Genomic DNA, 17,726 nt, shown 5'->3' on the forward strand with positions numbered 1-17,726 from the left:
GACATACATTTCATGCATTTTACATGAAAACTATTTTTTTTTCTATCTCCTATTGTTTGACCTCAAACTGGGTAATTGTTTTAGTGATGTAATTGTAAGTTGAACTAGTCTCCTTTTGTGCATCCCAAAACCTTCTTAAGAATAAATGTATTCGTAACTGCCATTTTATCCTTAACTATAGACTTATGAAGAAAGTTGTAGACTAGTGTAACGGTATGTAGTGTATGTTATATAGGTCGTTGGTACTTTCCTTCAAGACTGAGGTGAAAATATATCATTGAAACTCAACGTCTTGACATACATAGCCTAACATCTGTGTCTAGATTTTGAAACACAAGGGTGAGAACCGAGAGTGTAGCAGAGTTGATTAAATAAACATCAGTTATGACTGAGTGATGCTCCATACCTTCAGCGTAGGCAGACTCACAGTCAGCGACCCAAATGGCACCCTATGGGCCCTGGTCGAAAGCAGTGCACTATATAGGGAATAGGGTGCCATTTGCGATGCTGACACAATGGGCTCTCCAGCCAACCCTACTAGCTGTCCAGATGCAGTTGATGTCAGGGTCCCACTGGGGCCTTTAACAGCACTGAGAAGCACTCTTCTCTCTTTTCTCTGCCAATCGATGGAGATTCAGCGAGAGCGAGAGATGAAGAAATAATGTGTGAGAGAAAGAGAGCAGCGAGCCAGACAAGTGATGGAGGGCCTACCCATCTCTGGCCCTCCATCACTTTGAGCTTTTAGAGAGCACTGGAATACTGAAGAATAAAGAGCTGGACAGGTTCAGAGGGCCTCCATCAACAGTCAGTAGCTAGTGAACATACAGGCAAATGGATAAGATTCCACCAACCGCACCATTGAATGCACAGTGGTGGTGGAGGGAGCGTATCAATAGAATAACACTTCAAAATGATATGTAGATCATGTTTAAAACTGAATCTCCCTTCTGAAGTATTCCTTACTGAAGTAGACCAGCTGTAGTTTGTGGTTGGTCTCTTTTGAAAAGGTAGTATTAGTAACAGAATCACTATCTGTAAATCACTCCTTTATCCTTAACAGCTCCATGTAATCCTAGTTAGTTTTTACACTCAACTGAGGAAAGCATGAATCTTTCATTCATAGAAATATTTAATACACAGATTGCATTCTTGTTACGTATTGGCAGGTTGACTTGTTTACTGCGTCATTTTATAAAAATATGCCATGATTATGCTAGTACTGTATTTAAAAAGATGGTATTTTCAAGACTACTGTATTGTAAACCAAATCATGAAAATGCATTCAGCTGAACAGCAGCTAATGTTTGTCCTTGTACAGGCTCAGGGAATGTTTGTTCTTGTACAGGCTCAGGGAATGTTTGTCCTTGTACAGGCTCAGGGAATGTTTGTCCTTGTACAGGCTCAGGGAATGTTTGTTCTTGTACAGGCTCAGGGAATGTTTGTCCTTGTACAGGCTCAGGGAATGTTTGCTCTTGTACAGGCTCAGGGAATGTTTGTCATTGTACAGGCTCAGCAAATTTTTGTCCTTGTACCGGCTCAGGGAATATTCCACTCCTACGCAAAGTTAAAACTAGCCTGCTTGAAGAATAATCCAACTTTCAAGAATCCTTTGGACATGTCATGCCAGCCTAAAAAAAAAAAAAAGAGCCAAACAAACTCACTGCTTTCATTCATTTTACTGCAAGTAGTCTTTGTCTCTGTGGGGGAATTTTGGTTTCACCACTGTGCATACATAAAAACACAATTCAAGCATAAACAAGGACATGTACAGGTAGAAAAAGTGCAATTCATGAGAGCACGATGATCAATGATTCATCTGTAAATTATGTAACAATTGCCACTGATTTCCAGGGAGTCCTGCCATATTCTTTTGTCAGTGTTGCTAAACCATTTGCAATAGGAGAGTAGACGGTAATATTTAACAAAGGAAATATCAAAAAGGGAGAAAAAGAAAAAAAAAAGCACGTGACTCAGTAATTAGCAAAGCCAAGCACTTCAGTGCAGAACATCAGCTTAGACCCAAATGGCACCCTATATAGTGCACTGTTTTTGACCAGGGCCCTAGATAAGTAGTGCACTATAGGGAATAGGGTGCCATTTGGTAACGCAGTCTGTGTGAGGATGAGGCGGAGCGGGAACAGGGAACGACGAAACAGACCAGACCACAGGAAGTGAAGCAGAAAGAAGAGTTTATTGTACCCAGTACAGATCATTATAAACTTTGCAGTGTAAAGGTACACATTGTGAAGAGGGAGAGAAGGTGAAGCCTATACAAGTTCAGACAACCCTTGGTCAGGTCAGGGTAGAGACTAGAGGTGGATACTCACATCTCTTAACTGCCTGAATTGGCACCTTATATATATAGTGCACTACTTTTGACCAGGGCCCATAGTTCACTATATAGGGAATTTTTTCCCTCCTTAAATTTAACTAGGCAAGACAGTGAAGAACAAATTCTTATTTACAATGACAGCCTACCCAGGGCAAACCCGGACGACGCTGGGCCAATGTGCGCCGCCCTATGGGACTCCCAATCACGGTCAGATGTGATACAGCCTGGATTCGAACCAGGGACTGTAGTGACACTCCTTGCACTGAGATGCAGTGCCTTAGACCGCTGCACCACACTGAATGGAACCCAAGCCACACTACTTCTTTATACCTAATACTATTTTCTCGCTCTTCATCCTACCATTTCACTCACCAATTACAGCCTCTAAAAAGAAAACTATCTGCAGTAATAATCACGTCACAGGGATACATGTGTTATAGGCAGAACTATACAATCAAATCAGATGCAGACTTAGCAAAAATATATATTTATATAAGTTTGTCTTTTCCCCCCCCCATTTAAGAAACAAACAAAATGCAGAGAACTTTCACAATTTGTCTTCTTTGTCCAGAGTAGAGTAAAGCCATATGTTAGTGGACAGTTTGTTTGAATACACTGTCATGCAAAGAGAAGCAGAGGTCTCTCGTTGACAACCTGCAATTGGTAGAAAGAGGACTCCAGGGAAAGGTGTATAATTCCACACCTTCGCATGCAATGTCCTGAAAGATGCCATCCTGGTGCATTTAAGAATCTAGTACTCACTGCCGAGGAAACATCAAGCACCCAAAAAAATGAAAAAAAGCTATAACCCAAGTTATGTAAAAATTCAAAATCTATGGGAAAGATATTGACACAGTTGTCCCCTTTGGAAAATGAAAGACTCCTGCAGGGGATTTATTGTTTTAGGTAGAGCGCTGATTAGTTACAACCTTTAGGAAATATAAGTAGTTTATGAAAAAAATTAAATGTTGTGGAGTGTCAGTATAAATGAGAATGGACCACCAGACAGAGTCTGCATCCTAAATGACACCCTATTCAGTGCACTACTTTTGACCAGAGCCACATGGGTTTTGTAAAGGAGTGTAACCAATTGTAGAATAGCCAGCATACGTTTCTATACCAAGTCTACAGAAACCAACAGGTCTGTGGGTTTGTTTAGAAATATTCAAATGTTACTATTTATTTTTGCAAATCAAAGCCCTTACTTACACAGATCTTATTGTTAATATGTGGCAGAAAAATACATAATTATTGGGGACCAAAAAGGAAACTACAGAATAGTGCTTTATTTATAGATACTTTTGTCAGAATTAACTTTTAATATAATTATTTTAGAAAAAGCAGGTTGTCCGAAATCAGAACTGCTACAATTCTTGCAGTCTACACAGAGATCTATCGGTCAGTCCTCCGGCATGCTGCCATAACACGGCCCCTGGCCCATCACTTCCTCTTCGTCTCCATAGCAATGACGCCAGTTCACCTTGAGTTGAGAGTTGGCGGAGCCACTGCAGTCCATAACACCCTTACTTCCACGGTGCCCTCTCTCTTGGTACTATAGATGAAGCCAAGGAACGTGGTTGGTGCAGGTTTCTCCTCAGTCATTTTAGGGGGAGTGTTAAGTTAATCCGTAAGTGGGCAGGATTGGAGGAGTAATTTAGCAGAGAGAGGGAGGTTTCGGGTTCAGGTTTGATCCAGTTTCTTGCTCAGCCTCAGCAGTTGGAGCTTGATCTCTGGGTTGGGTTGAGGAGCAGCAGGGGGGGGCAGTCAGTACCCGTAGGGTAGACCTACACACTGCTCGCCAGAGTCCACCAAGTAAGGGGTGTTCTTGTAGTGGGCGAGGGGCAGGGTGTCATCATCCACCCCAACGCAGGGCAGGCTGTCTGGGTCGGCCTTCAGGTTGGGCCTCTGGTTGTCAGGGAAGGCCATGGAGAACAGGGCTTCAGGGTCGCACACAAACTTGTACACGTACCTCTCGCCAGCAACCTGGAAAGGACCAATCGGAGAAGAGCAAGTTAGTTAGACCCACAGAATCAAATAGAACACAATAGTTCTAACATTATATCATATGGATTTCTATGGCTGCATCACCCTCCAAGGTTGTATTCAAATGAGCCAAGGAAGCATCAGGCTGTTGCTGAGGAGAAATGGGGAAGGATAGAAAGGGTGAACCTGCCTTTACCTTCTGCATGATTCCCTTCTCATAGTAGTAGCGCAGAGAACGACTCAGCTTGTCATAGTTCATGGCTGGCCTGTTCTTCTGGATGCCCCAGCGGCGAGCCACCTGAAGAGACAAGGCAGAAAACACTAAATCAGTCACAATGCCTGATTGAACGTCTTAAAAAAAGAAGAGAAGAAGAGGGATTGAATGAGTACACTGACTTAATGGCCTGAACTACTACTAGGACCAGGGTAAGGAACTGACCTCTAAAAAGTCATTTGTAAGAGAATCTGTCAAGTTCATCAACAAAAAAATTATTTAAACATTTACAACTGACCTCCTCTGGCTCAATGAGTTTGAACTCCATGCCCCGGCCTGTCCAGGCAATGAAGTGACCGTTGGCCGGGTCATCCAATAGGGTGACCAGAAACTGCCAGAGCTGCAGAGAGCCACGCCGCTGGTAGGGCGGGCCATCACGGTACACAGAGGGCTCCTGCTTGACCTTCCCTGTGGTTGGGGGGGGGGTAGGGGAAAGAGTGAGCACTGTACTCTGGGGCAGCCTGGCCATCTAGCATGGGAATTTTTACAGGGACCTCAATTACCACAATACTTAGGTGCCGATACAATATGTATTACGATTCAATAATGTGACTTTATTGCCATTTCATGGTCCGAACATATTCCTCACCATATGTCTGCTGCAGATGGACAAGAGAGCCGTGAGAAAATAATTTGACCAGTCATGGAAATAAAAGAGCTGATAATAAAATTGGCCCCGTATTATAAAAGGAGAACAAGCTATGAAGGAAAAGTTTTAGTGCAGGTACATCCAACTAGCACAAAAAGGATATTAAGATAGTTTTGACTATCAATGTCTAACTTGGGTTTTAGTGCAAAATGTTAATTATCTGGCTAATCATGGGGGCCTCAAGGGGAGAAATGAGCCGAGTGGGGGTCTCAATTATAACTAGCGAGTTAAAATTGCTAGTCCACCCGACAGCTAGTTACAGTGTGGTGAGACATTCCTATAAGCTGTGGACTGTGAAGGGGAGCAGGCTACTCATTTTGCACCCGCCTGCCATCCCTGCTGCTCAATGGAGACTTTCTACAGTTCTCCTCCCTCTAGTCAGTGATGCAACAGGCATACTAATAATCCTGTCCTTTCAAATGCTCCCAGCAGCTGAGAAGAGACAGAGTCCTCTGTGATGCTTGTAAGACCCCCCCCCCCCCCCCCCCCCCCCCCCCCCCCCCCCCCCCCCCCCCCCCCCCCCCAAGGACAGGATGAACCCCATGCTGCTCAAATAGCTCTCGCCCGGCCCAAGGACGGGCGAGAGCTACTAATGTAAAGTATTTTCTTACCTTCAAGTCTGTCAGGAACCACGCAGGTATCATCGTAGTACAGGTGAGGCTCTCTGTCAAAGGAGAAACCTGTGATAGAGAGAGAGATTAGCTAGCCAGGGGAGGGCATGGCAATACAGTCTACATTTTGCTGTGGAGGCCAACTACTATATCCAGGGAGACTAAACTGCTCACAAAGCAATATAGCCAGGCAGCTTCACAAGAGTGGAAAATGATGTTGTGCTAACAATATGCAGACAGCAGTGCTGCTGAGCGGTGTTGAAACAGTGAAACCCTAAACAGGCCTCATTGATAGATGCAACATCTCAAGAGACGTCATGCTAATGTTGACTTCTACCTTGCGGCATGTCCTATTCCCCAACCATGCAGCACTTTATAAGCGCTCAATAAGTCACAACTAGAGAGGCAACAGCTACCAGTAAGCCCTCGTAACATTTTTATTGTGAGAGCTTTGAGTAGGATTTCCTATGTATTTATTACAGAGGAATTCAACTTGAAACATGCCACTGCTAAGACGGAAATGGATACTTACTTTCATGGTTGTTTTGGTAGAAGGTCCCGGCTCTTCCAAATGTAGACTGACAGATAGGCACTTCTAACAGAGGGAGGACGAGACAACATATCAACATCGACCTCTGACATGAGTATATTTAGAACACTGCTCTGCTTGCACGCTAGTAAACGGAGATTGTACATACAAGCAGTATCCATTTACTGCATGTGGCTGGAATACGTTCCGTCTCTGTTCTATGTGTGGTGCAACAACCCATTCCCGTGGTTGGTGACATGAGGATGAACACGATGCATTCTTCACCTCTTATCAACCTGCTGCTGCAGCACTTCCTCTTTTATACAACTGACTTCGACTTAGCAACCAATCAGCTGGGCTGTAGATGTCCACTAGCTATCCCACATCAAATCATGACAAATCAAGTTATGCTTGGCTGGCCCCCATGTGGTCAAGTCCCACCCCCCCGATCTGCTGAGTTGGAAAAGCCCCCAGGGTCCCACTCCACCCCTCTGTTTCCTGTCCTCTCCTAAGGATCAGATCTTTATCACACTTTAGGGCCATATCTACAAAGCATTTACACTGGTATTCTCAAGTTTGGGCTTGTTAAAGAATCATGGAACCTCTATCCAATTGCATTAGATGGCACCCTATTCAGTTTATAGTGCACACATTCTGCCCAGAAACCAAAAGTAGTACACTGTATTGGGAACAGGGTGCAATTTCAGACACATCCGTTGTGGTGAGCAGTCCCAACCAGGAGAGCCAAAAGTGTGATGTGACTATGGTGGCTACTGGCTATGCTCTTATACATCCATCCAGAGAGACAGCCAGAGGCTGGGCCAGTGGACCTTTATGCTGACGTATGTATTTATTTATAGGTTGTAAGAAGCTAAGAGGATTTGGCATTACATCACTGGCCCCCCAATCATAAAGCTTAGAGGGAGAATGAGAGAGGGACAGTGCAAAGCTGGCCTGGGCAGAGGAGGGAAGGAAAGGTGGGTGTTGGTGGCAGAATAGGGACAACAGCTGGGGTGCGTGGGCATCGAAATGAAAAGTAAAACAGAATTCTACTTCTCGTGGGCTTACTTATTAGGTACACAGCATTTCTATTGGGACAAGGACATGCGGCAATAAGTAAATCGGCATAAGTCCATTGCATTCATTTCAGTGTAAATCTGAAATGAGCATCCATGTTGATGAGCATCCATGTAGTGTTCATACTTGCCTTCTAGCGCCCTCTGTAAACACAGCGTAGTGGCCCAAATCTATTCTAGGTAGCCCTAAACTTGTGAAGTAAGTTTCCCTGTGCCTGGGCTTGGGGATGACTGACCCATTTGCTTATCCCTTCTGTCCTGCAGAGGCTCAAGTCAGGCTAAGAGACCCATTTTTACTGGCCTGACTGTCAGAGCAGAGTGGTTGACGTATTTGGAAGTGACATGGTCATGTCTGTGTGTGCGTTACGACTGCTGACGCAGTGCGGTGTAAGGCAAGGGTCTACACGGTTGTGTTTGTTAATGGTTTCTAGGATTTGCTGCGCTAAAACTAACAACCGCGTGCCAGCGAGCAAAATCAACAGGAACGGACACTTTCCCCACCATATAACCAGTCTGCTCCAATGCAGCCTGTCTGGAGGGGACTAACTCTCCTAGGACAGCAACCTGCATCAGAGAGCACCAAGGTTGTTTCCTGTTTCACTTTCCTTTTGTCCTAAGGGTGCACTTATTCACTCCACTTTATGGAAAGAAAGGAACGGTGGAAGAAATATGGTGGAAACTCATGTTTACACCAATCCAATGCATTAAGGAGTGCACACTTAAGGGTAAAGATTTGGAGCCAATGTCAAGACTCACACCCCTCAAACCCTATTACAACCCTGTGGGTCAGCTGTAATGCTGTAGTCTGTGTAGTGTAGCCGACCGATCCAGAGGAGCCTGAAGGTAGCCAGCCACTCACCAGAGTCAAAGCAGAAGTCCTGGGGCTCCTGCTTGATGGCCATGGGGTGGAAGGCAGCCTGAGGGGGGCCCATGGAGGGGACACCCTGCTCTGTGTAGCGAGGGTCCAGCAGCTCCTGCTTGAAGCCGTGTTGAGGCACGGGACCAGGGACCAGGGGTTCAGACATCTGGCGGTGGTAGGGGGGCCTCCCGTCCCTGGGTAGGGCACTGTGGCTGGGGGCCTGCGGTTGGGCCAGGAACTGAGGGTGAGTCCGGCTCTCAGAGGGAGGAAAGGGTAGACATGGCTCCGACATTTGCCTCTGGAACCTGGGGTGGAGGAAGACATGGGAGAGGGTGGGTGGAAGGTTATTATTAATGAAAACTGTGGCTATAAACAAATGTCTGAACAGAGAGATTAATTTTAAGTTCATTAGACTCTTATACTACTGATGGCTATGAAAACTGTAGCTTAAAAACATTTCAGATTTAAAGAGAATGGAAACTTGATGAAAACTGTTTAAATATAAGAGGCATACATTTACAGTAAATCTGAGTTAGAGTCTTCAACCATTGAGGAACTACTGAGCGTCCAGCTTTAGACCAAAACGCAACGCACACGCCACTCAGGAGCCAAATGTACTCAGTGCAATCAAGCCTGCGAATACAAGCTGTAAATGAGATGTTGGGGGCAGGTGTCAATAGCTAGCAGGTATAAAAGATCCTCCAGTGACAGTAAGATAGAGACAAGGCCAACGGCTTCTGGCTACACAAAGATTCCATATTACTGGCTGGTGATGACATGCCCTGCGTTCCAACACATCACACCAGGAGTCCTGTCACAGGTGGGGGTGACAGAGCGGTGGGCTGTTCCCACGGGGGTTCCAACGCTGCCAGCACCTTTCACTCCTCAATATAGGGGACCTTCCCCACCCCTCCACCTCCTAAAGGCAGCATTAGTCACAAAGCCTGATCCTCTCCACTGGTCTTAATGTGTTAAATTGCACGGTGTGTCTCAGAGTGCAATGGAAACGTGAACACCTGTCTTATTGAGATGGATGTTTACATTTAGAGAGGTCAACCTAGGATCAGCAGTTATCTATACAGACAGGCTCATTAGTTAGGATGTTAGTAAACACCTGGATGGAGTCATTCACCTGTTCAGCAATGTTGGATGTTAATCTCCATATTTGCATAAACTCCTAAACCAGTAAGCCAAACCTCAGGCTCTCTCGTGATAAACTCCTATACCAGTAACCCTCAGGCTCTCTCATGATAAACTCCTATATCAGTAACCCTCAGGCTCTCTCATGATAAACTCCTATACCAGTAACCCTTAGGCTCTCTCATGATAAACTCCTATACCAGTAAGCATCAAACTCTCACCTTCAAGACTTGGAAATAAGTAGAAGGTGCTTAACCAACATGAGTAGAGAAGCAACCTAAAAATGTGTAGACGTCATTGGACATCGCTCACCATAAAAATACCCAGTTTTATTAGACAAGTTTAAAAGAATGACGTTTTGGCCTTCAACAGAATCTTCAAGTCTTGAAAGGATGGCATTGCGAGACTACAGTGACCCCAACTCGGAGTCTGACTGATGTGACTGGGTGAAAGGTGTTGCAGTGCAGCATGGCAGGATAGGACCAATCACCTGTGCTCAGGGCTGTAGTTACCATCCTGACTGAGGAGTGAGGGGGGGCAGGGCACAGCGTAGGGTGGGCTCTGGAGGGGGAGTGGCCTCTGCTGGTTGTGGGCTGGGCCAACTGCTTGGTGGTCAGGCTGCAGGGGGTGTGGCCCTTGCGCCTGGTTCCGATTGTGTATTTGATGAGGGGGAGGAGTCTGCTGGCTGACTGGGTGTGTCCTTGGGGTGTTGGTAGAGCTGCATGGTGACACGGGTGTAGAGGGAGGGGTCAATGGCTTGTAGGCCAAACCGGGTTTCCTCTCATAGGCACTGTGGAGGGAGACAGAGGCCGGTCAGACAGAAGGCTTGTTTCAGCATGGTCAGAATACTTGGCTCTTTTGTTGGTGTGGTGAAAGGTAACAAAGTGTGTGTGTATATATATATATATATATAACGGTCCATACCTGTCGCTGTAAAGGCACTTCTCTCCATACGGCATGGGACTCCTTTCCTGGTTACAAGGACAAATCTCTTTGGAAGGACTCAGTTCCCGTTTAATCTTGGATGGTGGGGGGCCATGAAACATTACTGAGAAGAGAGAGGGGAAACACATTAGAAACACTGTTAGCGCTACTTAAAATCAACCTAGAAAACAAGAGTCAGAGGTTATTCAATATCCTCCATTTTTCAATGAATGGACATTGGGGGAAAACAAGAATATCAATCAGCACAGTGAGCCACTTAACCACGTCGCATCCTAACCACGTCGCATCCTAACCACGTCGCATCCTAACCACGTCGCATCCTAACCACGTCGCATCCTAACCACGTCGCATCCTAACCACGTCGCATCCTAACCACGTCGCATCCTAACCACGGCTGGCAGCGCAATAGAAAGTATCATACCATCATCACCGTCCTCACCCGTCAAATGTCCATTACGGACACAGGTTCCCTCCCAAATGGCACCCATAGGGCTCTGGCCAAAAGGTTAGCACTATATGGAATAGGGGGAGCCCTGGTCATTACCCATGAATCACTGTGGCCGTAATTCAATAATTCTCCTCTCTAACCATTAGATCTCCAGTCGGCTCCCATTTCCCGCACCACATAATGGGCCAGTGAAACCGCATATGGGGGCGAGAGGCGTAACATGAGCTGGATACATCACGCTAACTGATGGACCAGGGAAGGGAGGGGTGACAGGGAACCAATAGGCATGTGAGCAGAGCTCCCTGCTCATGCATGCTATAAAAGCTCAGAGCAGGACAAAATGCAGTACTGCCTCAGATGGAACACATGAAAGCGAGAGAAAACTCTCCTAGACAGGGGTCGAGATGATTGGAGGGCAAGGTTCAGTACAGGAGGAGTGTGTGTGGAGCACATTGGCTGCCATGTGACAGCCAGATGACTGAAGGCAGGGCCGGGGCCACGCAGGACAGGGGCCACGCAGGGCTGGTGAATAGAGAGCCTGGCCCGTTTGGCTATGGGGTCGCTGCTAAACACACTATCCTGCACACTTACACATGCACCCAAACGGCTAGGTCAAGAACTATACTGCACAGAGACCTCACTGTGAGCAGACTATAGCAAGCCCTACTACACACCCCAGCATGGGCCTCACTGTCTAAACACGCATGACAGCAGCAACCTTAATAATACATTGCAGCACCTCGGCAGTCATTTACAGTATGCTAGGCTACCATGCAGATCGGGGTCCAAAACAGCAACAAAGACAGATGCCAGCAACCACACCCTGTCTCTGATGCCACATCAGACAAAAACAAACTGTAAAAGGGGAGAATCATAAAACGCTCCACTGAACATAACTCAAATATTTCCCTTGGCTGCCATATAAAAGGCTCTGTGCACTGCTGACAAATGGGGGGAGGTGAAGCTGTACAGTCAGAGAGGGTGAGGGAGAAGGGCTGTGTGGACTGGGACTATTGGATACCCCCACCCGCTGGAATCCATCCCACTCCAGAGGCTGGATTTGAGTGCATGAAAGTGTGAAATCAGATTATGAGCTTGGCTCATGTGATGCCCCACGCCAATCGCCTGATTAAACCCAAAATGGGAGGAGGGGAAAGTCTCCCCAGAGTAAAGCAGGATGTTTTAGTGTAAGAAGAATGGCGTCAAGCCCTGGCAGGATGAAAGCCCTCTAAGGATGGAAGGATAGAGCAGCGAGAGAGAGAGAGACCAGGAGAATGAGACCAGGAGAATGAGAGCGAGAGAGAGACCAGGAGAATGAGAGAGAGAGAGAGACCAGGAGAATGAGAGAGAGAGAGACCAGGAGAATGAGAGAGAGAGAGAGACCAGGAGAATGAGAGAGAGAGTGATCGTCAGGGTTTGTTATCTTAAACATTCTGAACCCAGTCAATGGAGCAGAGTAAAGACAAAGAATGAACTGAGTTAATAACATTTCTATGGGCAAATGGCTCCTTCAGTGCAGCTCTGTTTAATCCTGAAGGCCTTTCAGACAAGCACAGCAGCAGTCCCGAGATCAGATCTTGCTACATTGTGTGCGTCGGGGAACTTGACACCTCTACATCCCAGCCTGGTATAAATAATACATCTCAGGTACTCACAGCTATCCGACTGAAAATCTGGGACAAACTGTTCATCATCAGGCACCTGGGCTGTGGAGGGAGAAGAGAGAAAGCGTTAAACAAGTGGATACTAACTGGGCCTCCACTGGGTGAACAACAAACTGTAAATCTCATCTTGATGTCTTTATTCAAAAGGAACCAAAGCTATTTTGTTCAATCCACGGAAAAAATGTAAAAAAACATTGGGAAATACTTAGGAACTTTGTTAAAATCTCAAGACAATGGATGAGTAATACCACTCTTGCAGTGGTTCAAGGGTAGAAAATGCCTGTCAAGATTTGTCATTTAATTTAGAGTGCGACAATAAATAAAAAAGTGAACATTGAAAGAAATGTTGTATTTAAATTCAAGGACTCTTAGGTCAGCATAGTTGCTTATTTATGGGACTTCGCTCTAGTTTAATGCACAGGGTAAAAAAATATGAATATTTCAAATTCTCATTTTAGGTTAATCTGCCCACCTGCTCAATGCATCTCAAAAACCATCTGTGAACACAATTCAATCACCCAAAACATTTTTCTCCATTTGGTCACCCTCTTTCCAAAGAATATCCTTATTTTTCTGCCTGTATTGACGACAGCTACTTCAAGGGGAATTGTATTACTTTTCCAAAGTCGTCAGATTATGGATGAGATTGAATTAACATAACCAATGTCTACCAGAGGGCAAGCACTGCCGGGTTGTGCTGATAGCAACAGAATACATCAAAATAAATTCAGCAGAAAAGGGGAAGCATTCAGTATCAACTCTGTGGTATACTTAAGCAATAAGGCACGAGGGGGGTGTGTTATATGGCCAATATGCCGAGGTGCCTTATTGCCATTATAAACTGGTTACCAATTAGAGCAGTAAAAATAAATGTTGTCTCATACCCGTGGTATATTGTCTGATACTACGGCTGTCAGCCAATCAGCATTCAGGGCTTGAACCACCCATTTTATAATTACTAGATAACTTACCTTCTGCAATCCAGATCTCCTGCAACTGACTGAGGTCTTGGAAGAGGTCTGAAACAGAAAAATATTTTAAAAACTGAGCCTACAGACCTCTGTTCAAATGTCAGATTGGTAAGTAGAGAGCACTTTAACAATCCACATTACATATGATAGGTATAAAAAGTATGGCTGTGTCGGGTGGCTCATGCTGATGTCAAAGGGTAACGAAGACGTAGTTGTCCAATTACCTTCCGTGTCCTGGGCGAGTACTGTGTCTACAAACTTCCTTTTCCTGCTGTCTATGATTGGTCTGCTGTATGGTTCCTCCACATGCGATTTTTGCTGCAATGATGAAAACATAACCAACTTATTAGTTAGAGCTGTTTAGTGTGACTCAGCTGTGTATACATGTAAATATGCCTCTGGTGTGAGTCAATTGTCTTGAGAATATTACATCACCTCCACTTCTAGTTGAAATGTTGACAAGCCTCAATCTATTGCTCTGTTTGAATAGCCACACTAGCAAACCATTTTAGAATACATGGCCAATACATTCTGATTCTGTATTGCAAGCAGTATGGAAGTTTGGATATTGGAACAGAGCCAATGACAACCATGCTCCTGATTGATAAAGGGAAAGGGGGGTACCTAGTCAGTGGTCCAACAAAGTATTCAACTGAAATGTGTCTTCCTCATTTAACCCAACCCCTCTGAATCAGAGAGGGGGGGGGGGGGCTGCCTTAAATCGACATCCAAGAGAACCATACAAATCGAATAATTAGAATGGGCATTCCCATTCAACGGTTCTAGTAATTATATTTCTATGAAGATATGAGGGGCGTGCTTACATTGGGTAGGACCATAAATGGCACTTGCTGGTCGTAGAATCCGTCCATGTTATCCAGGTCTTCAAAGGTTCCCAGAAAAGGGTCTTCGCTTAAAGCGATATCGCAAAAGTCACTTTATGTACTAGCTGTTCAACTGTGGACAAAAACAAATAGAAACCATATGTTAGTAGTTCAACTCTGCTAGAGTACTCCATCATCCAGTTTCTTTCACAAAAATAGACAGACACTTCACTAGAGTCCTATCAGAACCCATATAACCCGCACCTCTTGCTCTTGTTGCCCGACGCCGTTTCCTATTGCAACAACAGCTCTTCTGAACATGCTGGTTTAGAGCATGTCCTGCATGCACAACTTAAATACACTCTGTAGTTGTGTGACGTATGTAACTCTTACATAAAGCAAAGCCAGCCATCTGTTCAGGCGATTAGGAGACTGCAATCATAACCAACTATGACTGAGCAGGGGGAAACCTTCAAGGATGGGTCTTTAACCCTACACTGAGGCATTTGATGCCACCGTATTGTATAGAGCACGAGTGTTATTTTATTTTTAGTTTACTCATTAACGAATTACTGAAGAATATTAGACAACAGAAAAGCCAGTCTATAAATAAATCCAATAGAAACGTCTTGTTACAATATACCTCTCCATACTGAGGCAAACTACTGGTTTCATAGTGACCTTTAAATATAAAACCCTAGCACAGCTTCCATATCCCCTGGGCATAGGGAAGTTAAGTGCACTTGCACGTGAAACCCGACAGAAAGTGGCAGAGAATGGGCTGGGAATAAAACAAATAGTAAATTCATAACCTTACATTCCACGTGGATAGCCCTCCCACTCCAAACCTCCTTGAGCTTGACACGAGTCACTATACTTTCACCCGTTTATTATATTAAATGGATGACTAATAAAGCGATAACTGGCCATTAAAGCGACACAGTAGATACATTGAAAATATGCATTTACTGATGCATAAAATGGTAGTAAAACATTGGACAAATCATAGGGTACAACATTACGCATATTTTAAATCAAGTTTTGAAAACAGTGGCGTTGTCAATGGCCACAAATCCAAAGTAGCAGGTGATCCGTTTTGTATTCCCCCTCCCAAATGTAATTAAAGTTCCCACATTTGATCATGTAACTTGGTGTAGCCTAAACGTAACTACAGATTTTTACTCCAGATAATGAGATCTAACCAAAGATTGTTGGTATCCAATTACTGGGAGTTACAGGATAGGTACTGTTTTGTGAAACAGAGAATTTGACCAACCTTAACTTGGCCATACAGGCTTCGTTATGGATTCGGTCAAATATGTATATTCAAAAAATGTCCGTGTCTAGTTGCATGGTGCTTTAGAATTTCTGAAAATTCTCAGTAATGGATACCAAAAATCTTTGTTAAATCATTATCTGGAGTAAAAATCGGTAGTTGTCCAATAAAAGCAGCAAGTGGAAAGTTGTAGGCAAACAAAAAAGAAAAATAGCCTATATTGCAGACTGCTGATGAAAATCAATCCTCCTATTGAGAAAACTGATTAAGTATTTGAAAACGCTAACGTAATTTATTTCCCCAATAGTTAATGCAAAATGATCCACTAAATAGTAGCTAGTTCAAAGCAATTGAAGGGGTTGATGAATAACATCCATCCGACCGACAACCCCCCCCCCCTTTTTTTTTTTTTTTTAATGAAGTGAAACTCGATCCGTGTGAAACACTGCGAAGAAAATAACCTGAACCTCTCCATTCATAAAATCAGAAAACAGTCGACCGACTCGGAGATCAAATAAATATGCACTCAGATAAAGAACGAGCAATACTACACAGCACAATTAATACAAAGCGACAGAAAATGGTTGCCAAAGTAAATGTTTTCTTGGAGAAAGATGGCGATCCGTTTTCGCCCATGGCAGAGATCTAAATTTGCTGTTGCAGGCGCTCGTAAACTTATTGATATTCCATCGCCAGATGGATATCCAGGCAAAAATTACAATTCAGATTTCAGACTACTCACCCTGTGCGCGTTTCAGTTCAGTTACAGTATGGCAAGAACGAAATAGAAAAATCCACACACACACAAAAAAAAAAAGACCGAAACGTCTCTGTTCAATGATCAATTGACGCGTTCCATCCGACTAACACAACTTGACTGAGCTTTTAGATAACGATGGCTTGGTTTTCCCTGGGGCTCGAGTGGTACACAGAGGCACACGCTCATTGGCTCGTCGGCATTGTCATTTTTGCGAGTAACCAATGGGCATTAGAAATGTATTAATTATATTTAAAGTGCTCGAGGACCAATGGAAACGTGGATGACTAAAGGTGGATCGGTCCTATTATTTGTTTTTAATGAATGGCTGTGTTTCATTCCTTTCATTCACTTTTCGTCACCGCTGTGAGATGTTTAAAGGGCCAGCTGTGTAATAACCTGGTAGGCTAATAACAGACAGTGGAAATCTACAAACCTATGGTTACAGTTTCACTGTTTGTATGTTTTTATCAAAGACAGATAGGCTAGTCATTTTGAAAACGGATCCAAACAAATGGATAGTTTAATCCTGGGAATATTCAACTGACCCGGACGGTGAACGTGGCACAGTTTATGCACAGCTGCTTTCCTGCTCTAACTGTTCCTTAAATAAGACAAATATAAATTCTAGACAGATCATACCCATAGTATCAACTTTTTAAAAATGTGTTAACTGACTATAAGTAAATTAGTTTAAACCATATGATTCAATGCCAAGTGTTATATTTCAATATTGGTAAACCTATATTTCAAGTTGCAACCTATTTCTTTCAACACTCAACTTACTTTCCCCCTTTGGTTAAACCTAATAAAGAAAATAAAGGCAAACTAATATCTATGCAACCCATTTTTCATTTTGTACCAAGTTGACTTTCACGTTGGAATTACCTATTAATTATTCTTCAATTGTGTTACAGCAATTCAGTTAAATTCCTGTTTATTTCCTGTTAATCAAGAACTGAGTCTGTAATACCAACATGTTTCAAGCAGACCACCATAGACCCTGTGCTCAAGAATACTAAGGTAACCTGCCTAAATGACTACCGACCCGTAGCAATCACGTCTGTAGCCATTAAGTGCTTTGAAAGGCTGGTCATGGCTCACATCAACACCATTATCCCAGAAACTCTAGACCAACTCCAAATTGCATTCCACCCCAACAGATCCACAGATGATATAATCTCTATTGCACTCCACACTGCCCTTTCCCACCTGGACAAAAGGAACAACTACAGTTGAAGTTGGAAATTTACATACACTTAGATTGGAGTTATTTTAAAACTAATTTTTCAACCACTCCACAAATTTCTTGTTAACAAACTATAGTTTTGGCAAGTCGGTTAGGACATCTACTTTGTGCATGACACAAGTAATTTTTCCAACAATTG

General features: G+C 44.0%; 1 protein-coding gene across 2 annotated transcripts; it reads right to left on the reverse strand.

The window, feature by feature from the left end:
• Positions 1-3,603: 3,603 nt before the first annotated feature.
• Positions 3,604-16,460, reverse strand: LOC111959636 (ETS translocation variant 5). 2 transcript variants are annotated; one of them, XM_023981357.2, is made up of 13 exons: positions 16,324-16,460; positions 14,306-14,438; positions 13,706-13,799; positions 13,482-13,529; positions 12,502-12,552; positions 10,378-10,501; positions 9,944-10,243; positions 8,314-8,618; positions 6,382-6,444; positions 5,850-5,918; positions 4,828-4,997; positions 4,512-4,613; positions 3,604-4,315 (listed from the first exon to the last, which is right to left on the reverse strand). In XM_023981357.2, exons 2-13 carry the CDS (start codon positions 14,351-14,353, stop codon positions 4,097-4,099), a joined length of 1,593 nt encoding a protein of 530 aa, XP_023837125.1. In that variant the 5' UTR covers positions 14,354-14,438; positions 16,324-16,460; the 3' UTR covers positions 3,604-4,096. The 2 variants fall into 2 exon arrangements, with proteins under 2 accessions (XP_023837125.1, XP_023837124.1); XM_023981356.2 differs by having other exon boundaries at positions 4,506-4,613.
• Positions 16,461-17,726: the final 1,266 nt, after the last annotated feature.

Source organism: Salvelinus sp. IW2-2015, linkage group LG36 (assembly GCF_002910315.2).
Source record: "Salvelinus sp. IW2-2015 linkage group LG36, ASM291031v2, whole genome shotgun sequence".
NCBI classification, from domain to species: Eukaryota; Metazoa; Chordata; class Actinopteri; order Salmoniformes; family Salmonidae; genus Salvelinus; species Salvelinus sp. IW2-2015.

Bases quoted from the DNA above. Each gene is read 5' to 3' on its own strand.
- LOC111959636 (XM_023981356.2), bottom strand. From the start codon at position 14,353: ATGGACGGATTCTACGACCAGCAAGTGCCATTTATGGTCCTACCCAAT. The intron at 10,502-12,501 runs GTGAGTACCTGA...CTCTCTTCTCAG, and splicing joins AGATTTTCAGTCGGATAGCT to TAATGTTTCATGGCCCCCCA. The intron at 10,244-10,377 runs GTATGGACCGTT...CTCCCTCCACAG, and splicing joins AAGTGCCTTTACAGCGACAG to TGCCTATGAGAGGAAACCCG.